The sequence below is a fragment of the Copidosoma floridanum genome, unplaced genomic scaffold (genome assembly GCF_036245765.1).
Source record: "Copidosoma floridanum isolate Cflo_tuat_1 unplaced genomic scaffold, Cflo_Japanese_pri ptg000014l, whole genome shotgun sequence".
In the NCBI taxonomy this organism is placed as follows: domain Eukaryota; kingdom Metazoa; phylum Arthropoda; class Insecta; order Hymenoptera; family Encyrtidae; genus Copidosoma; species Copidosoma floridanum.
In genome coordinates, this window is record NW_028321891.1 from 239,335 (window position 1) to 263,217 (window position 23,883).

The following is a 23,883-nucleotide window of genomic DNA, read 5'->3' on the forward strand; positions in this document are numbered from 1 at the left end:
CTAGTGCTAACTTTGTTAATCCCACTGATTTTGTCTTCCCCAGTCCTGTACATCTACAAGTATATATATATGTATGTATACCTACCCATCTTTCATATACAATTTCTTCTCCCTTGCTTAACATATATTCCCCCTTGCCCCCTCGCTGCTCCGTTCTTTTCGACTCTGGCCCCCTACAATTGTCGGCTCACTTTCTTTCATTCAACAGTTGTATAATTTTCTCCCTCCCTCTCATTCCCGCAAAAGGTCACGTGCACCTCTGCTGCGTATCCCTTGACTTTATTCAATTAATCGAAAGATCAATAAACCGTGGTATAAGTTATATCTATACATACGTACATCGGGTATAGATGCGCGTACCTATCTAGACTCTATAACCGTCGGATCAATTTTATTCATTCCGCTTGCTTCACAACTTCGCAATTTCAATACCTGGCGTACTCTGCATTTCGCCCGAGCTGCTTGGTTCCTTGCCACTTCATGGTTCCACTGTATCCTCCGCCCATGTATTTCTACTCTTCGATTTTTCACTCACCCCCCAGATCAGCCGTCAGTTGCTCTACCACCAACCGCCGCCCATCTGTGTGCCACGATTGGGAAACGGTCAAACAGAAATACCGTCATGTACACTATTGAGCATCCACACTATCAAAGAAATACATTAATCGCCAAAACAATCATTTTCACTGTCGATTTGGAACAGTCATAGTAAGTATACCACCATTCAAAGGATTTTTCTGCTTGGTAAGGTGCCAACTGCCAACGTATTAAATCCGGGTGGGGCAGTCATCATAGAGGGTTATCGAAATAATCGAAGACAAACAAAAAAAAGATTTGTCAAAAGAATCAGCTATAACTTTTTCGCATCGTACATAACAATAAATTAATGGTGAGCGCTACACAGGTTACTTATTTAATAATTTTATGTTTTCGGTTTCTTGGTCCATTGTAAAGAGAGAGAGAGAGAGACGGTCGATGACATGGAAAAAAAAAAGTTTTTCGTTGTACTTGCGTGGATCTCATTGTAACTGTAGTTATAACTCGTTGTAAACCAGTAGGTATCTAATATGGCTTTTGACGTTGTATAAGCTCGTATGCACTCGACTGTTGATTATTCTTCTTTACGTTTTGTTGGAAATACCAACCACCTATAGATACCTACAATAGACACGATGAGAAAATGATTGTTTACTTTTTAATTGAAACACCTGATATACATATTCATTATGTATAGGAGTAGACACGTACTAGTCCATAAAATATACTGATGTGTGTATAAACATACACCGATGAATCTAGTATAATTATAATATAGAAAGCTCAAATGATAGATTTCACTGAATATTTTCAATTTTTCTCAGTTGAACATCAGGTCTACCTTCACTCCATTTCGCAACGGCAAATATCTCGTTATTTAGTTCGCAGTTTAAGGTATACATAAATAGGTATAGGTGTTTAGTATATAAGTAACCAAGCAGAGGGACTCGTAGTCCTTATTGTACGTAAATATAGACGTAGCAAAGGATGCAGGGTGCGTTGCCCCTACGAAAATTTTAATTATAAAATCATACTAGTAAAGTAATGTATATGCCACATACATGCACGTGTTGATAAATCTACACTTGAGCAAATAAGTTTTGTACTTGCTTTTTCGAAATTTTAATATCTACGGCAAGGAAGGGTGGGAAAGGGGGTGTAGGTGCGCCGTGCAACGCTGCTCTCCTCGAGCCTCGAGAACAACAGATGCGGGAGCAACTGTTTGGTCGTGTATATATATATATATATATATAATTATACATGCGTCTTGATATTATACTTAACTCGTAATTTCATTATTTCCGTTTTACAGCTCTTGTAGGTACACGATGCTCCCTCGCGCGCCCTCTTCGTGTGTCGTGTTACTCGGGTATACCTGTAATATAATAATGCAGCGCATTATTATTGTAGCGTCGTTGGACTCTTCCGGCTTTTTATTAATAACTATCTGGTTCACCGTGCAATAGGGGTGTGTCTTGGTGGGCAAACATGTATTTTATAAATAGTGTAGTTCTCATTACTGTGGGGCGCGAGAATCGTACGTCATTTTTTTCCCCCGAAGGAGTCAAGAGTTGTGGTTTTGGTCAATGGCAAACACTATTTTTCCTATCTACAGGGTACATCAAGCATATAAAGTTGAAAAAAAAAATGACTGAAAATATAAGGGACGAAAATACGAGTTTTATCGTCATTATTCGTACAGCAACACATTTTGGATGTTTTTGAAGGATAGATGGCATTTTTGTGTATCATTGATTAATTAGCAAACACATTATTCGTGAGGTAAACATTTTTTATTGGATCCACCCTTACAGTATTGTGACAGAAAAAAAGCGTCGAGTATTACATGAAACGAGAGAGAGAGAGAGAGGTTGAGTGCATGTACGTACATGTAGGTACCATAAGAGTATACAAAATTATATACAAAGTAGCGCGGCTAATCCAGAGCGGGTGATGGCGTAGGCCACGGCTATGCATGCAAGTAATTATGAATTCTTCCTCTCCTCTTTCACACGCTGTACAGTAATTCTTTTGATATATTGCGTCCACCGCCAGTGGAGGGCCGTACGAGTAGGCAAGCACCCAAAGCTACCGTCGCATTATATAACCTCGACTCTAACGAGAATGCGTCACGATATTATCCGGAAGAGCGCCGAGCCCTATCCTCGCCCCGGTTCCTTCCAAAAACGTTACTCTGCAGAGCGCACTTTTCTACATTTCTGTCTCTCTGACCCGAAAACCTATGAAGAATAAAATTTCGAGTCTATCAGCTTGAACATTATTTTTATTACCACGATCATCCCACCCACCCAAGATCATTTCTCACAACCTACACCGACTACCTGCAGTTATTTCTTTCAGCTTGATGATCCTCGTAATTTTTTTTTTTTTTTTTTTTTTTTTTCATAAAACTTGAAATTCGCAACAAATTTTATCGGTAATACTTTCAACGTACTTATATTTATTTTACAAAACTACAAATATCATGACGTAATTCTGAACTGTACAAACGTGCACTTTTTCAATAAGCGAAATCTATATGTATATATGTATGTTCAAATGCACGTACACGTTAATTCTACTGTAGTTTAATTTTAAATTATTTAATTTTTAATTTAATACACATATATATTTTATACCTTTTCACCTCAAGCTCGTTTTCCTTCAATCGATTGGCACTAAGAATTCAATGACAGCAACAGTCCATCAAAATACTGATAATTTAATTTATTTCAGCAGAATCTACGGTATATATTTTGCAATATCTATATGATTTTCAACTTCAAATTGTTATGTGAGCTTAACTTTCTGTAAAATTTTATTCATCCTTTTTGTGGGAAATCGACGAGTTGTGAAAATTATTGTTCGCAGTTAAGTTTAACAAGAATAGTCTTGAGTAAATTGTGTAGTCGTGTATAATTACAATGTAGGCAGTATGAAATGAATAGTACGCTGTTCTATAACATGTGTATATATATATATGTATTCTCGTCTTAAATCTAACTGGAAGACAAAGTACTAGACATACGCGTATGTATTTTATTTCTCAAGGTGCTCTTACACCTCCCCCCCCCAACCACTATTCAAAAGTTAAAATTATAATTCACAAGTTAGGATCAGACGTGACTTACGTCTATTGGAAAACTTCAACGTTATAATATATGGCAATTTCTCGGTACTATAACTTGAGAGCGTATGAAAAAAAAAAAAAAAAATACATGATAAAATAAATAAAAAAGTAGAGCTCGAACACGGGCTCCTTACACGACAAAAAGTAAGCTTTAAAGCACGTTCAGTCTAATGGTTTAGAGGGAAAAACAAAAAATAAAAAAAAAATATTCTCGTTAAACAAAGTAATTCGGCAGAGTTTCAGACGTTGATGTTGCACGGCTTGAGCTCCATGAATTGATAGGGCACGTGCAGAGTAATATTGTTGTGCTCGACGAGCAGATGGCCGCGCCTTGGCGACGCCCCGATCACCAGGACTGCCTCACCCTTGAGCAAGACGACCTCACCCTCGCCCTCTTCTGTTGCGGAAAAATCGGGGAGTGTTAATGCATACGACACGACAACACGATCATTCAAGTCTTACCTGGAAAAGGTTTCTTCATTACCCGCGTCTGCGGATACCCGAGCTTCGTGTTGCCGGTCACCGTGTACGATCTGCTAGGCGGCAGCGGAGGTGGTCGTTCCTTGTTGTGAAGAAAATCGTATCAGTCTACGCTTGTTATTGTTATGGCGCGGTTACACTTTACGTAGGAGCCAAAGGGATGATCGGCGCGTATACAATACATTAATAGTGGATTTTATTGTCTTACGAGATCGAGGCCAAAGAGGGTGCAGGTCTGCTGGATCATCTGCGGGTCGGCGCACTTGTCGGACGGGTCGGGCGGTGGCGTGCCGGCTATCGGCTGAGGCCTGGGCCTGACGCCAACGGTCCCTGCGCCCGCCGTCCCGACGCTCCGCGGCAGCGTCCCCGTGGTCGGAAGCGCCACCACCGCCGGGGCAGCTTGCAAAAGCTGACCGCCACTACCCAGTCTCAAGTTTGAGCGGCGCAGCGTCCATCTCCGACGGATTCGCCAGCCGCGCCAATTCGCCTGTAAGTAGTCGAGTTCGGGCCCCATGAGCAAGTACGAGGAACGGCACGGAAAGAGAAAAACACAGGTGAGGTATAAATATGACCTGTATGTCGGTGGCGGCCCGCCTGCGTATGTCGGAGCGCAGGCTCTCGAGCTGCTGCCTGATGCCCTCGCTGAGGAAGATGTGCCGCTTGCCGAGGGCCCAGCTCGTACTCGCGTTGAAGCTGCTCTTTAGCTGTTGTGCGTTTTGGAGGATCAGCTTTGTGTCCTCGATCGCTTGCTCCTCGCTGCGGCGCAACTGCTTGAACGGCGCTATCAGTCGGTAGCGCGCGTTGAACGCCTTGAAGCGCATCCGATGGGGGTAGCCTACGTAATACAAAGTTTATAATATATACCCGATGTAGCGAGGAGGTGCTAGATATCTCTTTGAAATCAATAGCGCAAAAACGGAACAACAAGTATAATCAATCGGACGTACGGCTAAAAAATATATACTTATACCAATAACCCAAATTATACGCGTGGGTTTGCTTGTACGACGGATTATTGTCATAAGAAAAGATAAAGAGCACCGTGAGTAAGGGTAAAACTATGTAGGTACGTTCTGCAAGATGTATGAACAAAGAAAAAAAAAAAAAGAAAAACATAATTATAGTGAGGTATGAAAAGTACCGCCAGCCATGAGATTGACAGTCTCGAGTACTTGGAGCGATCTAATCTGTCGCATGGCCACGTTCCGGTTGAATTGCATGGGTGTTTCGGACGCGTTGCTCCTTACGCATCTGACGAAATGTGGCCTCGCGTGCACCAGGGTCCTCAGCAGGTTGTCGAGTCGCGTGTGAAAATCCTGAGTCAGCGTGGAAATGGGCTCGTCACCGTTCAGTCTGCAACGTGCAACAGTGACATTGATGTAATATATATTATAAGTATATAGCGGGACCTCCCTGTGAAATGCCACACGCCTAATCGTGCCCAATCGTATGTCTTGGGCACATCATAATTGCGCATTGTGCTTCCCCATTGTCAAAATGGGTCGGTCACGTCAAGAGCTTATATATATGTATATAATAGTCGGTTACAGCTTTAACACTTGATGTTATATACCTTACAACAGACGATCGATTAAACGGTAATAAAACCTCAAATTTAACGTTACAACTGAATCTGATACTGATAATAAATACACCCTTCAAGTGTATTATATAATTATAGAGTTCATACTCGGTTTAATCCGTATATCTATTATAGAGTAGACATACCGACCAACACCTACATCTATATATTTATACCTATATGATACATGTATGTAATATAATACACGCGCAGTGCCACAACGCCCGGCGTATACGTAATTAAGGTAGTAATGTACAACCCTTGGGGTAAGATTAACTTCCTACAGTCAGTGTAGGTACAGTCAACACGTGCAGGAATGAACTGCAGGGACCTAATTGTCGAAAGTTCGTCGCATAGCGTATAGTATAGCTCTGCTAACCCATGTTTAATTTGTATATCCATATGACGTTGTGCATGGATATACACATGGGCTATGCTACAAGCTGTTAAGAAATGTAAGGGAAGAACTACTTGATATAATATAAGTATAGATTAAAAAAAAAAAAAAAAAAAAAAAAAAAAGTATCATCATCGGTAGGTACTCACAGATCCGTGTGGGAGGTTGGCGATATACGAAAACTAACTCCCCTGGGCACTGTTTCGCTGGCGTAGAGAGCCTTCAGCTCGCTCCCAAACAGGTGAGTCGCGAAACCAAAGGTGCACGAGTGTTTGTAAAATACGGCCACCAGATCGTCCGGAACGACATCCTTGTTCGTGTCTGTAAGCAAAAGTAAACATCAAGCAAATAAAGAGTCGAGAGGCGCAGAGTTGAGCCGAGGGCATTTGAATTACCGAGAAAGTCGGAGGTGTCGTAGGTGACCCGGCCGGCAAAGTGCTGTATGCCAAAGGATCGGCCGTCGAGGGCGCGCGACTCGTACAGCCGGGGGTTTTGCTTGTGCTGCAGCTTGACCTTGGCGACGTAGCTCTCGGCCGTGCCCCTGATCGAGCACTCGGCGTCCAGCATGCTCAGTAGGCCCGTGCGCTATCCGGATGATAAACGTCACTGCATCGACAAGGGGGGGGGGTTTATTCGATACTCACCAGGGATGATATGAGATCGATGCAAGGGACGTTGTCGACGTAATCGACCTCGACGTCGCACCTGATGCCCTCGTCCCTGCAGCTCTCGATCGAGCTTTTGAATATGTGGGTGTTGTAAAAGTGCTGCATCGTCTCGGCGCACAGGTTTATGCAAAGGTGCTCCAGTTGGCTCGGCTTTGGATCCTCGAAACCGAACATGTCCAGGATACCGATGAAACCGTCGGTGGCGTGCCTGACCGCGTTGTTCAGGGCAGCCATGCTCCGCGAGCCCGTGCCCCCTTACACGTCGATTCAACAATTTTTCTTTTTTTTCTTTTTTTTTTTTTTTTTTTTTTTTTTTACAAGGATAAAGGTTCAATCACCCCCCCGCCCTCAAAAGCGCGCGTGTGTCATAGTTTAAAGTACATATACGTATAATTCGCGCGAGACTCGAAAAAAAGGACATTTATAGAAAGTGGACGGGGATGAAGTATAAATATGCTTACCCGCCGAGCTGCCTATGGTGGAGGCATGCTGGCTCGTTACCTCGGCCTGATTGTGAACCGACTCGTTCGAGTCTGAGGACAGGGTGCCGAGGGTCGAGCCGAGTCTCTTGAGGCTGTTGGCCCGCCTGACGATAGTCGCTACCGTCCGACAGTAGAGGGCCTTGGCCAACGAGTCCCTCGTCATGTTGGACTGCGCAACGATGGAGAAAAAAAAAAAAAAAAAAAAAAAAAAAAAGTTAAATACGTCATTGCGGTAGGTTGGTTGATTGGGTTACCGTACCATGTTAGCATCGCAGAGGGACTTGACCAGCTGGCCCCGGGCATTGTGAGTGCGTGAGGTGAGGCCGCGCAGAAGGGCGGCCGGTGTAACTCCGAGGAGAGCCGCGACCGAGGCCAACTCGGTCTCACCGATGACGCCGACCTCGAGCCCCGGGCCGTCGGCGAAGCCAACGTTGCCGAGTATCAGCACCGCAGCCAGTACCCGCACCACGTCCAGGAACGGTATTCCCAGGACACCTGAACGAAACATTCGTTTTTGTTTTTTTGTCCGTGGTCGAATTGACATTGCACGCGTATGCATATAAATAGTAAAAAAATGGCCCACCCAAACAAGCCTTCCAAGCTTGAAATCGAGCCGCGTCTTCGGCCTCGTCTTGCCTCGTGTCGCCGTTCTGCAAGTACCTGAGGTTCTTCAGGCTGTAGCCCTCGAGGTGCAACCTCGCTCGCTCCTCTTGCGACAGGCCCGCGAGCATCTGGTAAAATATGTGGTAGTTCTTCTCGTCGGGTAGCGGCCGAATGACTCGCGTCTGGTCCAGAAAGTAACAGTGGATCTTTGTTCTATAGAGCGCTCCATCCGTCACCTGCACTTCGATAAAGTGCCCCTACGAAAGAATCATTGCAACCTTCTAACATAACCAAAGCCTTTTTTTTTTTTTTTTTTTTTTTTTTTCTCTCCCACCAGTTTGTTGAATGGACAAGCAGCTCAAACAAACTGAGAGTTAAATCCAGCATGTACGTGTATGTTATCTAGCGATACAATTAAGAATGGAAACTTCTCACTTTTTTTTCTTTTTTAATTTTATTAATCCTGAAAAATGAGTGACGAACCCTGTACAAATTATGTTTCGTTGTAAGTACCTAGACAGCTATTGAAATGGTTATTGGGTTACGAGAAATCGTTAAACCGGGCAAACATAACTTTACTTTTAACCACAGCCTCGAAACAAGCTACTTTTCGTAAGTTATACCCTAGTGGAGAAAAAAAAGCTAGTGCAGCAGAAATTATTTTGACTGGATAAGTATAACGTGTGCGGGCACTTTCCATTGATTTTGCTCCGTGAACTCGAAAATAATGTTCGTTCGGTATAGTTAATGGGGTGATGACCAAGTGATTTCCCACATTCAAAAAATAGATGATTAGGCACGCGCTTAACTTGCTTGTCATCGAGACGACCACGATTTGCTTACATTTTTCGGATAATTATCTGCCAATGTAATGAATCGATAAGGGTGGTGGTACTTGATTGTACCTAAACATTGGGGACGAATAAAAGAAATTATTAGGATTAACATAGAATCAAGTGTACTTATATACACATAGCAAACGTACGATTCTGGAGCTCTCGGAGTTGGTGGCGGTCTTTGCCGAGCCGAGCGACCTGAGGACCGTGAAAGCGGCTGCGAGGTGCTTGAACGCATCGGTCTCGGGGCCTCCTCCCGCCACGTCGAACAGCTGTCGCAGAAGCAGCATCGACGCGTACGTCTTTCCAGATCCACTTGTGCCTGTTGATACATATTATTGCCAATTTCGTTAATTTACATTAGAGTTGTTGTTTCGGCATTTTCCGAGTCCATCGCGAATTTTTCTTTTTTTTTTTTTTTTTTTTTTTTTATTTGCACAATTTTCATCAATTGAAGTTCAACCCACTACACTTACTTGTGCAAAAATCAATAAATCCCAAAAATTTTCCAAATCTCGCACTCTCATGCAACTTTTGTGTGTAACTCTAACAAGACAAAACTTTTGTTGCATTATTTATTCATGATTGAAAATATATATGTATGTATGTTATTGAAATCCACAAAAAAATTTTCGAATTGGTCCCCGAATTTCAAATAAAAATTTGTTTCGAAGCACACTCTCGGGAGGATAGGACTCATTTGACTCACAATAATGTCAGACTTACTACGAGGGAAAAATCATGAACGCGGGTGTCATGCATGTATATAATAATTGCAGACAATAACATAGGTGTACGCATTGTTACATTAAAGGAAACGTGCATGCGTGTACTCACCGGAAAGTATAATGGCCTGAGGATAGCCGGTCTCTGTTTGCTGGCGCACAGCCTCCTGCACAACCCTGTTCAGGTGAGAAGTTAGCGGTACGGCCCTGGTGCTCGTCAAGGTCAACGGGTTTCCAACGTTCGTGTACGGGTTCAAGCAAACCAAGATCGGCCCCACGTTCGTCTGCAACCATACAGGGAAAAAAACCCACACACTGTTGTACATCTCCTTCATTAAGTAAATGGAGTGTAAGTTTATAATATGTATACCTACGTAGGTGTGTACAATAATTAAGTATAGAAGAAATGTCCGTGCTCGTCTTCAAACTCTTACGCGAGCTTAATTGTTTGAGGCAACTATAACCCATGCGCTCACTATCTCCCATTGTATCATCGTATGCGTATTGCAAGAAGAAGGAAAAGAAAAAAAAAAAACATAGCTATGTAGATACGTGCGATACAATGACGCGGGAAACGGCATCCGTATATTATCAGATCTCAAAACAACCTGCTAAGTGTACCTCTCTACTACGTATAGTCATACGGCACGCTTATTTCAATAATTTTTCTTGGGACTGATGCAAAATCCAATTATTGGCAAATTATATATGTGACTTGAAAATCAATACCTCGAGAGAAACATCGAGATAACAAAAAATTATGAACCTTAAAGATTAATTGTTGTAAGTAAAGCGCTGATAATCGCATGATTACATGTATGTGTAGTGTGTTTAGGGCACTCGTGCGCAGTAGGTATACTCACAGGAGCACAGATGCTCAAAGGACCGAGAGAGAATAAAATGAGTCAAGGAGATCCTCTCGGTCGGCTGCCGTGATGGCATGTATTTATATACCTATAACTCTGGCATCGACCAGTTTCTCCTCGTAAAGACTACTCCCTCGCCCTATCACCGTTTTCTGCCTCCATATTATTATCTCTCCTTCCCCTGGCACATTCTATCCTCAACTTAATTTCGGCCTCGACCACAAATATTTTTTTACCAGAGACGTTCGTACGAAATCATCGTTTTTCTTTTTATTGTTGCTCGGTACAAGCATATATGCGTACATGGCACGTATACCAAGAGCTTGACTGTAATTTATTTGTTTGTTTAACAGCTTGTCGGCTTGTCGAGTATTGATGAGCTTGGCTGATGAAAAATCACCTAGTCTCGGATAAATCGTAATAGCCTTTGTTAATGCAAATTGTATCGTTGCTGATGTCTCGAAACAAATTAATGCTTAGCACTCATTCGGATGGATAATAATTTTTTCCAATTACGAACAATAAAATATGTTTATAAAGAAGCTCATTCCGGATGAATAATTTAAGATTTTGGTTAAAGGAGACTCCCGTGTACAACACAAACAGGTATAGGTATAGATCTGGTGCTATCGCTATCCTGTATCCGGCTCCCAACTTTCTTGGGACGGAATGAGCTGGAAAACGAAAGAAAATGAATAAAAAAAGAACTGCACCTAACCACCACCACCACCACCAACAATAACAGCAAAGTAAAAGTCCGTTCTACAGAGGCCAAACAAAACGAAAAAAGCTTTCAGGCGCGATTGAATGAACCCCAAAGAAAAGAGCCGGGCCGAGAGAGGGAGGAAAAAAACCACTTTGGCACCAACATCTATACCTATATATTTACTTTGTTATACATGTATATAAAAACAACGAACATCTATACGTACCACAGGTATGTGTATACATATATACGTATATGTATATGCAACCCTTGCACGGCTGCAGATGTAGGATATATATGTAACATGTGTGCTCGGGCACAACGTTAACAGATATACCTAACATACTGTACGTACGGTAACCTTATACGAACGCGAGAGGCGAAAAACGAGTTTGCGTGGCCGCGATGGTGAGCTGAGATTCGGTCGAGAAACCTAAATTGGATTAGGAATACCAAAGTATACCTTTTCTCATCGTAAAAGTTTGTAAAAGTGAGTGAATCTATATAAATAGACGTATACATATACATACAGGTGTATCTTCGTACACGAATCTATATATGTATGTCAAAGCTATACCTTTGGCTTTTTACGTTAAACCCGATCAGAAACCAATTTATCGTCGTACCGTTGGTCCGCGTATGACACCGTACAAGAAACTCGATTGATACGCGATACAGGGGGCATTACTACCTCTGTGACCAATAACAAAGAGAATACATAAATATACCAACAAACAAAGTATCAACGTACCCAAGTATAACGTGCTTCAAAAAGCAATATGAATATTATTTATTAAAAAAAAAAAAAACGTATAAATGTATCCTGTTTGAAAAGTTTTCACTAAGTAAAGCTTACGGGAGTGTTATTATGTATTCGTGAGAACACCGACTTGGTGATTTTTTTTCTTTTACTTAAATAGTACTATTTCTTGAAAGTCATTAATTTTGAAGAAAAAAATGCATAAGGTCATTTTCAGTGTTTTAATATGGACAACAAATAAAAATAAAATTGTCTCTGATGCCTCTTCGAAAGTACTTCTTTTTTTTCCTGTTTCCGAGGATCAAAGCGCGACATTGCCTCTTGAGTAAACAGTTGGATTCAGTGCTAGGAGCGTTGCCAACCTCGACATCGTTTCGGGAGGCAATTTCCACGCAAAAGATGTTCAAACGAATGTCCCGGTTATAATCGATTTTCCACTGAAATAAAAATAATTTAAAGAGTGGCGCAACTTTTGCCACATGTAATAAAACATTCGTGCAACTTAAAATTGTGTACAAGAATGCGCTTGGATATCATATTTCATGAACATCAGTTTTCTTAGTGGTCTAGCGAAATAATTGCACTCTACTCATTAAAAAGTAAAATGATTTACGTAAGTTTATAAACAATGTATATTCATCGAGCGCTAGTTAATCGATTTCTCTTGGAGCCTTAGCCAAATAATGAATTGATCAACACATTTTGGCCAATTTCGGATCATCTTGGCGGGTAAGTATGTGCTTCGCAGCAGCCACCGTTATAACAGTATACCTACCTATACCGTTCGAAAGTTCTGCAGAATGCATCATTGACGCGTTGCTATAGTAGTTGTGGTAATTTAATTAAATAACGCGAGCGAATACTGCAGGCGTCGGGCGAATTCTATTGAAATAATATTCCAACAGGTTAATTCTGTTAGCCACAAATATCGATGCCGATATTGCATTAAAACTTCACGTGTATATAGGTGTTATACGTAACCCCTTGATGAATGACGTATCTCTTGTAAATACCCATGAGTGAACGATGCAAATACTTACTTGGTAAAATTTTGTATCATATAAATAGAGATAAAAATAAATAAACATGGGGACATGATTGAAAGCAAAAGAAATTTGAATTAGTTAAAAGTCCAAACGCAAATGCAGTAACACAGAGACAAATTACTGATAAGATGATAACAAATAGGTAATGAGGATAATAATAATATCATGTGCGTCTTTGAAAAAATTTTGGAAATTTATCAAAGTAATCCCACATCACGAGTACCTAGTGGTCATATGGACTTGTATCCCCTCGATACTGCTTAGATACATTTTTTGGCCCTAAAAAGAAACAATTATTCGTAGACCATGTAAACATTACCTCGATGATAATCAATTTTATTCACGGTAGAGCAAAAGGTGAAACGAGAGAAAATGATGCTTAACGGAAGGCAAAAAAAAACAACATTTGATAGGGGTATAACGGAAACCGAGATCCAGCTTTACACTGATATCATACTTGGAGTGAGATGATGTATGCGTTGAAGCTGATGACACCAGTATATCTGCAGCTAGTACAATAAACCCACTTTATTATGCAATAAGTACATGCTCGTTGCAATGTAGGTGCTGGTGAATTGGTGTATAATGCAAATGGGACATTCAATTGAGCATGGCATAAAAAAAAGTTTGCTATACGGTCAAACTAGCGAGCATTGACATACCACACATAATTATATATTATCACAATATCATCATCCTATACCTACACGCGTTAGTTTGCACTGCGCGTGAAAAGTGTTGTATCTTGGTGACGCGACGACGGCTATGTATCGGCATACAATATAGTTAGTCGCTCCATCATTATGAATCAGATTCAGATGGAGAAAAAAATTTTAAAAATAAAAAAAAAGGAGATAACAAAACAAAGAGGCAAATTGATGGAACGGGAAGGTAATCATGCATCGTGGGAGGGAGGAATGTATAGAAACGAAAAACAATGGGAGTCGTGGTTAAAAAAAAAAAATGAATGATATATATATGTATATGTATATATGTTGAATGTACGTGGTAATGCTTGGCGCAGAAGCGGGCCTGCAGGCACTTGAGGACGGCGTCCTCGGTAAGGGGCCCAGGCAGGTGTATGAGGTCATCCAGGGCCACGCCATTCAGCAAGCCAACGATCTGCTGCTGCTGACTCGCTAGCGCAACCCCTTTTCCCTGCCATTCGACGCCGTTGGGCCTTTGCGGGGGCTGCTGTGCTGCCGACTGGTGCTTCGAAGTGCTTTTCGAGTCAAAAGCGAGGGACGCGCTGCTGGCGCTTCTGACTCCCGAACCTACTGCCGTGACGCACGAGACCAGAGCATCGTCCGGTAGGGCCCGATGTCGCTTTGCCGGCTCGAGATCTAAAACCGGGCCACGCGTCAGGTGCTTACACAAAGTACGAGCCGCGACGGGAAAAAGGAGCTAGGAGAAGAGAAAACAACTGACCTGCGGGCATGCCATTTGGGCCGGAAGCGCCGCTTTGCTGGTGAACGAGGGCCAGACTGGTGCGGGGTGGCACAGCAGGGGCGGTCGGTGAGCTCGACGAGGGCTGCGGGGACTGCTTGGCTGCTTGGCTGGTCGCCCCCGTCGGCTGGCCCACGTGCAGCCGGTTCCGCAGCGTCACCAGCTCCGTGCTCAAGCTGCGCAGCCGCTGCTGGAGGTGCACCGCCTCGTTCGACGACGACGCATCTGCAATCCGGCAAATATAGGTACACGTTATATAAATGAGTCAAAACGCCTCTACCGCGCGCTTAACCTGTACGTGACTATTCATGTGGATCCAGTCGCGTGTCTTCTATTCGTCAATTTTTTCGCTTTGTCGATTTGCAATCATTGCAAGAAAAATTATTGTGTGTGCACACATCGAAATGACTTGATTATCAAGTTGGGCGAAATAGTCCGGTTGTCGAGTAAATATTTCGAGTAACCAATTTTATGTACGCAGCAGTTCTATAGAGTGGCTCTTGGTGAATAAACATCGCTTTGGAAACAAATAGTTCTCCGAAACGATTTTAGATCACTTTACAATAACGCCTGATTTCATGTTTCCTACAGGCTTCGTCCAAACATGACCGTATGAATTTCGGGTATTAAAAATATTCCGAGATAAAAGTATTCACTGATTTGATTGCTTTTTTACAAAAACATTGTTATTTTTTTTCAAGCGCAGTCGCGTAATATTTAATCTGCCTTGAGAAGCAAAAAAAAAAAAAAAAAAAAAAAAAGGGATGGTTCGGGCTGATGTAGCACGGTACACTTTGAAAAATTAGACGAAAGTGTTGGGCGATCCCACGCGGTTAATGTTCCAACATGTAGTAGAGCAAACAGGTTTGAAGGGGGGCATCGAGGGACATGCAATGGGTGGGTGCATATTCGTGGCCCCTGCAGAAAAGAGAGAGATCGAGACAGAGGGTCGTTGACGTATACCCAATTAAATATGGCACTTATTTTTCCTCTACTTTCCTCGTGTATTTGCATGGACAACCTCTTGATATTTGCATGTAGAGAAATTATAGAACCATCAGTGGTTATCTATGAAAAAATGACATTCCATACCGATGGACAGATATTCCTAGATATCAAGGTCACCCTTTGGCAGCCAGAAAACCGGTCAAGAAGTTACTTGCGACAAACTGTTGAAAGGAAAATAAAATTGTTTGACTTTCTTGCAAAAAATATATACATACACATATAGTTTGATTCAAACTGAAGAGTGAATGGTCGAAAAAAACGAAAGAAAAAAAAAAAAAAAAAAAAAAAAGTTGCAATATTTTATTTAAAAATCATTTAAATCGTTAAAACTTTGATTCTTTCAAGCTTCACAAGTTTTTGCACCAACACGAACGTTTATATGCATCGATACGAGTACATCAGTAATTATGGTTGCAATTATTTTATCTGATTAAAAAGTATTTCAAAAGGCACCCGAGGACTCTTGTAAAATGGACACTTGCTCGACTTGACCGCTTTCGCCATTATATTACACGCAGCTGTCGATGCATCGAATGATGTGTGGAGGCCAAGGAAGATACATTTTCGTCGGGGAATCGTGTTCACGGTACTCTAGAATCTCAGCACTCGGTTCTGCTTCATCGCTCGTGCACAATATTCCAATAAAGCAAGGGACTAGAAGGCCTTACAATAGTTTATATAAAAAAAAGTACAAAATATTGTAATATCGTTGGATATAATTGATTTTAATAATCTTGCAATACTATACATACATATACATATTGATTGTTTGCTTGCATACCTAGTAAAATTGTTTAACTAAATTGATGTTGAATATACAAGCAGCGGAGTTATTTACTAAATTCTGGTGGCATTATCAAACATACCGTATATCTAGGGAAAAAAAACTACTACCTCATTAATGTAAACCCTACTCGTTTTTCACATTCCTGCTGTGAATCATCGCGGACTTTCTTTCCCTCTGCGTAGGAGCCACCCCGAGAACACGTAATTAGTTTAGTGCGCATGGCGTACAATTATTGTTTTAATTTTACTTGATGTGTGTATACGTAACTCATAACGCAAAAAAGTGGAGGGAAAAAATGCGATGGTAATTATGTAACGACAAATGAATAAAACAAATGAAACGAAAGAGTTCTCATGAAGTGTTTTTATAGAAGGAGAAAATTAGGGAAAATAGGTATGCCTAACACTTTTTTTTTTAAATTCAAGCAGGGCTGCGTAAGTAGTACGTATGCGTGGGACCGCGTCAGCGAGATCGTAAAAATGAGCAATTTTGTTTGTCGGAGCGTTATTCTGCTGGGGCCGGCCTTTGAATGTTAAACACGTGTCTCGCTGTAATTATCGCTGTACAACGTCGAAGCAGGCACTCACCACCCCCTTATCATCTCCTCCCGGGGGAAAAACCTTCATGCATTTGTGTATGTATACATATAATATAAGCACTCGGGCTGGAGCGCGCTGGGCATTCAGGGAAATGGCTTGAGAATTAACTTATTTCGAGCACTCGGATCCCGTGGCGGAAATCAGAGTGGATGCGTTTAAAAAAATCACATTTCACCTGTCGCATTTTTGAGTATTAATTAAATCTTGACGAGACTTTTTCGCGTATAAATATCACCAAGTATGCAAAAACTCGTGCAATCGTGCAACACATGCATCGATGATGTACCGCGCGCGGTTAGATGGTGTGGTCGTAAAAATGGCACCAATACGCCGGACGATCGAAAGATAGAAAGTACGAAATACTCCAAAAGAAATCTATTTCTCCTGTCTTCGGTTCGATGTATTATGTAGTTTAACGTATGCATCGTATGCTTGCACTTTTACTGGAGCGCCCTTACGCGAGAGAAAATAAAAATGAGAGAAAGAAATGGATAAGAGGAGACGGAGAGGGACAGAGAGCGATGAATAAAAATTCCCTAAACTCTCGTAGCAAAATTTACATCGCATCCCCTGCGCGCGGGCACACGAGACTTGCATGCCAGCTTGCAGCCGGACACTGGTGTACCTATACCTACATGGCTCCGCTCGGCTCGCATATGAATATGGTAATCTGTTATGAAGGCAGTCCCATAAAGTAGCTTGTATTTTCATTCGATCGCGCGCGAGCGGCCTTAGACCGAGAGACACCCGAGAAGTACCTATATAGTGATGAGTAAGTATAGAGCTCGAAACAAATTTACGATTCGCTCTTCGGTGGCCCGTCATTTTTCCAAATTCGTACATTAAATTTGTAATAGTTTCACGCGCTTAAGCAGAGATATGATTTCTCGCGTGCACTATTTCGAAGAAAAATCAATTTCGCGACGGGATCATCCCTTCCCATCTTTGTTTTTCTTTCTGATAAGTTATCCTCGTGCCTCGACATTCACAATAATTAATCAACTCAAACTTAATACAATTATTTTTATTGGCACCTCGGGGCGCTCGAGCACAATAATTGAGTTTCCCGCTTCCTGTTTAGCGCATTACAGGCGAATCAGTCAATAAATCATCTACTGTGTCACATTAGTTGCAATGGGTACCTCGTGTTTTTGTATATACCCTTTAAGAAAAGAAAGTGTGGTCCTACGTTTGTTGAAATAACGGCGCTTTATTGCAAATGTCTGATAAGTTTCTTGTCTCGTCTCTGCAATCTTGGTTCACATTGCAAGGCTCAAATTAAGTGGCACACCATTCAGGTATTTGATTTCACTAAAAAATGTAAAGCTCAATAAAGTTCCCGACATGAAAACAACAGTTTTTTTCCTACGACATTGATAATGACAACAACTTACTTTCTCACATTATGACTTGTTTTAAGATTATAAATATGTTTAAAGTCACTTTTCAACGAATGAAGTGTTAAACTTGATATTTATACTAAATTTCCATAAACCTGAAAATTTTTCAAGACGAGCCAAAAGGCTTGTTGTCCCGTATCGAACCATACTATCCCGCAGCAAGTGCACTGGGGCAAGGGAGTAATAAACGAGAATAAATGAACTATCTCCGGTGACGTAGTGAGTAAACACACGAGGTATATCAATGGGACTTAGGTACTGACATGTATTTTTGTAAATGACACACATGGTATATGTAAGCTCATCTTATCAGCTGCAAGCCAAGCCATACGACGCTACAGCGATACGTCTTATATAGCTAACGTATGTAAGCGCTCGCTTCTCTCTGCGAAAGGGAGCCTGAGCTGATCCTGACCTGCGCTCTCGTGCTATGTATATGATACTTGTACCTGAACTAAGTACTAACTTGTACGTGTACATATATATAGAGGTAAGGACTTATAGGACGCATCAGGCCGTTGCCCTGATGCATGAATCCAATGCAGTGGCCACGGGACGTTCTCTCTTTCTCTTTCTTTCTGCATGCCATCTAGCATACCTCACTACTAGGTACAACCTACAACCATGCACCTTATACTTTTCTATACTGTGATACCTTGGACACAGTAATAAATACACGTTTTTTGTCGTCTTACGAGCATGACTGAGTCTTCACAATGCTTGTCGCGTTAAATATTATAATATAGATATATATTACACCCCTACCTTCTGTTGTAGTTACCTACTCGGTAATCAAGTATATATACATATTATTGTTATGGCCAACCATACGTTAACCAATATCTATGTGCGTTGATGATACATCAATTGATCTACCTGTACGGATGATAAATTAATAGATTAAGATGTGGTACTCGTTCGAGGACGAGAGAGAAAGACAAATCTTTGGGAATTACTCTATAGATCAATTGGGCTTTTTTTATGTCCTACGCTACTGAAATCATCAGTACTTGATGTATATTATAAGTAACATTAGAATGAAATGTATGTGAGAAAAAATACACCTATATATTACATAGTGGCTGTTGGCTGGGGCTATCAAGTTACGGAAGAAACGAATCATCGATATGTGCTTGATAGTTTCTCGGATCGGTACCTATATGCGGTGCAAATAATTAATGGCGAAACTGCAGCGAGCCCTCACGGATATCCCCAAAGAGAAGAAGGAAAAAGCCCTACTTATACATATATGTTATACTATAAGGTGCATACAATACGTACCTATATATATTTTAAAATCGAGAAATCGAAGAAGCAGCTCCACCACGCGTATTAAGTATAGGGGAAGGAAAAAAGAAAGAGGGTAAGAGTCGAGTCGACTAGTAATATGCGTCTCGCGTGTCCTTGCCTCGCTATCTGTGCCCGCCCACAATATTTCGGCTCTTCTTTTGTGCAGAACGTACATATATATATATATATATATATATATATATACGCGAGGGGGGGGGCGCGAATAACTTCACGAATGGGTTCCGCAAAATTCGCTAGCCCCGGGATGATTCGATTTCGTAAAGTCTCGTCCGGTTTCGCTGTATCCGAGTATCTCTGTGGATGTAATAAACGTATATATATATGTATGTATACATAGACTCGCGGGTGCGCTCCCAGCCAGTGAACCAAAGAGAGAGAGAGAGAGAGAGCTGTACAATGCGCTGGCGTTCGAGCGAGCCCTGTATCTATCTTTCCATATAACGCTGATGCACAGGGCTTTTGTCGGATGTGCAGAGCGAAAACTGGACATGGATTTTGTATCGACTTCATTGTGTTGGAGCGCACCTCTCTCTCTCTCTCTCTCCACCTGCTCTTTTAGAGCAACTGATTTTCGAGTTTTCGAAATATGGTGTACATGTGTATATCGACGCCCCAAACGAAGAAAAGCTTAGCTTACATTTCTCAATTTGAAATAATCAGCTAAGCTTTTCTTCGTTTGCGGCGTCGATATATACCCCTATACCGACATCCCGATTCTGCATCACCATCGCCACTGTACAACCTTATACTGCTATATATACGCTGTTGCCGACGACGACAATCAATTTTGATGAAATTTTTTTCATTCAAGGGACACCTATACCTATCCCGTGTCATTGCGCTCAGTATTAAAAAAAAAAAAGTGTGCACGCCTGGGCACTCCCGGTGACCCTTGATTAACATGTTTCGACAATCAGTGGTAGGTACACTTGCACGTACATCATACATCACACTAACGAGTTTTACTAAAAATATTGTAAGCTTTTTTTTTTTGTTTTTTTTTTTTCAATGCTGTAAATGATATTAAAACTACCAGTACTCAGTGATAACAGTGCACGATGAAGTTAGTCTCCACTCAAAATTAGGATGACCGAGTTGCGCGGGGTGGCATTGGGTAAATTTTTTTTCTTCGTTGTACGTACATGCACGAGCATATAAGCTGTGAGAAAGTTATGCTACATCAATCCCCACGTCAAATGAATTTAGTTAATGCTGGTAATGTAAGTATTGTATATGTTGTTGGAAAAACAAGGCGCGAAGGCATGAAATCAGGGCGAATTCGGTGCATGGGTCGAATGCATGTCATGCCTTAAAAAAGGCTGCTGCTGTCGGATTGGCTGAAAGTGGATCGAACCTGCTGAAAAGTGCAAACTGGTATTCGATCGGAGCTGCATTCGCAATGGATTATACAAGTTTAAAGAATCGAAACTGGTTTAAATTTCACTGGCACGTAGCTGCTTGATCCACCGGGCCCGTAGGGTACGAACAATCAGTGTCGACACCAGAGCGACAATATACCTGATGCTTGCAGTTATAAAAAAAACAGAATAATTTCACGGCATTAGTGACAATGGGAAGAGCTGTACGGAGTCGATCGCTCATAGGTAGGTGCTGTGGATTCAGGGTTAAAGAGAAAAGAAAGCGAGAGAGAGAGAAGATATAGAGTTTATTTTTGAAGAAAGTAGGGATTGGCTGGAATTGTTATAAAAACATCAGTATGGTGGTTTTTGCTATGTATGGGTATGGACATTTCAAGACTTTTTTTGCGATGCAAATCGTCACCTTTTTCAAAAATATGGTTATTTTTCTTACAATACTCATTGTCAGTGTTGTTCGGTTGTACGTAGATTACATGTACGTTAAGTACTTGCAACTAAATTCACGGGAGTGAAAATCGTCAATGATGTGTATATATATATATATATATATATATATATATATATGTATATACGCTGTTCCTTTATACTGTACCCGTGTATATCATTCCATAAGTATAGGGATGTAGGTATCAGCTCATCCGTAGGTTAATGTCCACCTAACGATCGCCCATTAAAACAAAGCTAATGATGGGTCACTCGTTCCCCTAGAGGAAAATGCTCTCCGCTCAAGCTGCAGCCCTACGACTCTCTGTAGCTTTCTGTCACCTGCTCTATTGATACTTTTATTTATTTTTTTCGTTTTCGCCGATTCATCGTCAATTTTATAACACCTTTTCTGTAATTGTCACGTGAAGCGACAAAGGGCTCTTAAAAAGGGCAAGCGTAGTACATTGCCATATATAATAAGGTTAAAGCACTATTAATCCTCGAGTCATAAAACTTTGTGACACTCGCCAAATTCTCATAAGTACAGACTGGGGTTATTTATGAAAAAATTGAAAAAGCGCCTTATTGTGTGTAGATGTAACAGTAGAGAAAACAACAAACGACGATATAGTCCTGTAAATTTTGTTGAAATTGAAGATGGGTAGCTACACAATATAACAGCGCGTGTTCGTACGTGTTCGTATATATAATACGTGCACACTTGATACTTATGACTCATGCAGCGTAGGTCCCCCCGTTACGAGCCGCCTCGAAAGTTCCATCTACCGATCTGTTCTGTAACACGAATTCGGAACACGAGGAAAGAAGTAAAGGGGGAGCCGATATAAGGCCCACCCTCTCGGCACTCTCACAATTATATGCGCCCACCACCGCGACACGGGGCATGCGTGTTTACACTTGTCCGTCCGTCCGAATGCATGAAATCCACCTGTGCATCACGTTTATATCCCTCCCCCTTCCAGCCCCGGTCTCTCATTATACATCATCACGAGCATCGGTTTCCCTGGAACAACGTACCTTGAAGTTTCTTCTCGGTCTCCCAGAACTTTTGCAACTCGGTGAAGTACTTGTCCAAGATGAAGACCTTTGAGAGGCCCAAAGTGGCCATATCTCAGACCGGCCTCCAGAGCTGTGTGGCCCCCCGGGCGCCTCGAGTGGCGATGATTATTAATTGCCAGAGGATCGGGGCATAGGTGGGAGCGATCTGGTCCAGCCAAGTCTGGTGGCGCGCTCGCCGCGACCCCTCGGCAACGGCATCTCACCGCCACTCATCGACGATATCCTCTCCGAGGCCATTGATCCTCCACTCGTGGGATATATTACGGGGTACAGCTACCTTTGCACGTACACGCGCGCACATCACATGCTTTACCGTCACCAAAAATAATAATCACGGCTACTTGTATACATACATACATACATATATATATATGGGTACTACTTTGGTCATTCACGAGACGACCGCGACGACGGAGCTTCTTTCGAGCCCCTCTCGTGGAGCCGCGTGTAGGTGTATCTACTTGCGGGTAGCGGCACTGAACTGGGCGTTATTCTCGACCACGGCAGCGGTGAACACGAGCACCTGGCCCAGAGAGAGAGAGAGAAAAGGCCGCTAGACAGTCTCGGAAGGCCCCTTCTTTCGCCGCTCGGTCGGGGCCTCGAGGGAGGGAGGGAGGGAGAACGGACTGCCAGCCAAGCCGGGAGTTAACACAACCATCGGGCCTCTCTTTCTCTCGGGGCCAAGAGAAGAAGAAGAAGACCGAGCGGATGCTGCAGAAAAGTTTTAAAATCCCTCGCCCCGCTCTCCGTCAGCCCGATATATAAGTACCTGTACACACATATACGCACGCAGAGTCTTTGTACCACCGTATACGTATATACTATATCTGCATGGATCACTGTAACTTACTTATATATACCGATTCCCTCCCAGTCTTGAAAGGAGAGCACAGTACTTACCTACTCACGTGTATTAAACGTGCACAATACACCTAAAGTATTTTTGTCGCGCTGCAGCAGGAGCAGCAGATCAATGGCGGGCGGGGGGGGGGTCTTGATTTTTAAATTTCCCGCCGTGCAAACTCTTTAGTTATCGTTTGGCTATTCACGGCCAGTACAAGGATGTACATTGTCACTTGATACCTGTATGCAGTACATAATGAGATATGATGGGAAACTTTGCTATTATTTTTTACAAAGTGCAAAAAACTTGGAAACTTTGCGCGAATACGATATGCGTGACGCGCAAGTATAGGTGTAGGCACAACTTTATATAGTTATAATATACCCATACATGCAAGACACGACGCGTATAGGTACCCACATGGCCGTGTATATACACTTATAAAACTTGGTATACAGTGGTACCGATAACTTTCACGGATATGTGAAAGGCCATTTCGTTCCGAGTGAGTTGCACCTATATATACCGCTATCGCTATTGTTACCGATGTTGCTGCTCTCGAGAGCCACCTCGATATCCTCACTGCAACGTGGCCTTCATTTTCCATTATTATACCAAATGGCCCATGTTTAACTGAAGTTTGTATCTGTAAATCAGGTACGACACGCAAAATTCCATCTATGTGTACTTATTGCATGCAACGTAGAATGCGTTCTAGACAACTTTTATGATCTATCTGCGCAATAAATGTCCCTTGAGGCAAGATTCTCTCGTTCGCCTCAAAA

The 23,883-nt window shown here is 42.0% G+C and overlaps 1 protein-coding gene across 1 annotated transcript; it reads right to left on the minus strand.

The window, feature by feature from the left end:
* Positions 1–3,653: 3,653 nt before the first annotated feature.
* Positions 3,654–22,615, minus strand: dachs (unconventional myosin-IXb-like dachs). Its single transcript, XM_014360210.2, has 16 exons — positions 22,213–22,615; positions 14,247–14,489; positions 13,824–14,161; positions 9,553–9,724; positions 8,865–9,037; positions 7,860–8,136; positions 7,536–7,771; positions 7,256–7,445; positions 6,771–7,048; positions 6,522–6,711; positions 6,276–6,447; positions 5,289–5,500; positions 4,720–4,982; positions 4,356–4,634; positions 4,130–4,229; positions 3,654–4,064 (listed from the first exon to the last, which is right to left on the minus strand). Exons 1-16 carry the CDS (start codon positions 22,301–22,303, stop codon positions 3,907–3,909), a joined length of 3,372 nt encoding a protein of 1,123 aa, XP_014215696.2. The 5' UTR covers positions 22,304–22,615; the 3' UTR covers positions 3,654–3,906.
* Between the last annotated feature and the right edge of the window lie 1,268 nt (positions 22,616–23,883).

Bases quoted from the DNA above. Each gene is read 5' to 3' on its own strand.
- dachs (XM_014360210.2), bottom strand. From the start codon at position 22,303: ATGGCCACTTTGGGCCTCTCAAAGGTCTTCATCTTGGACAAGTACTTC. The intron at 9,038-9,552 runs GTGAGTACACGC...ATGTATCAACAG, and splicing joins TCAGGCCATTATACTTTCCG to GCACAAGTGGATCTGGAAAG. The intron at 7,772-7,859 runs GTGGGCCATTTT...TGTTTCGTTCAG, and splicing joins AGCTTGGAAGGCTTGTTTGG to GTGTCCTGGGAATACCGTTC.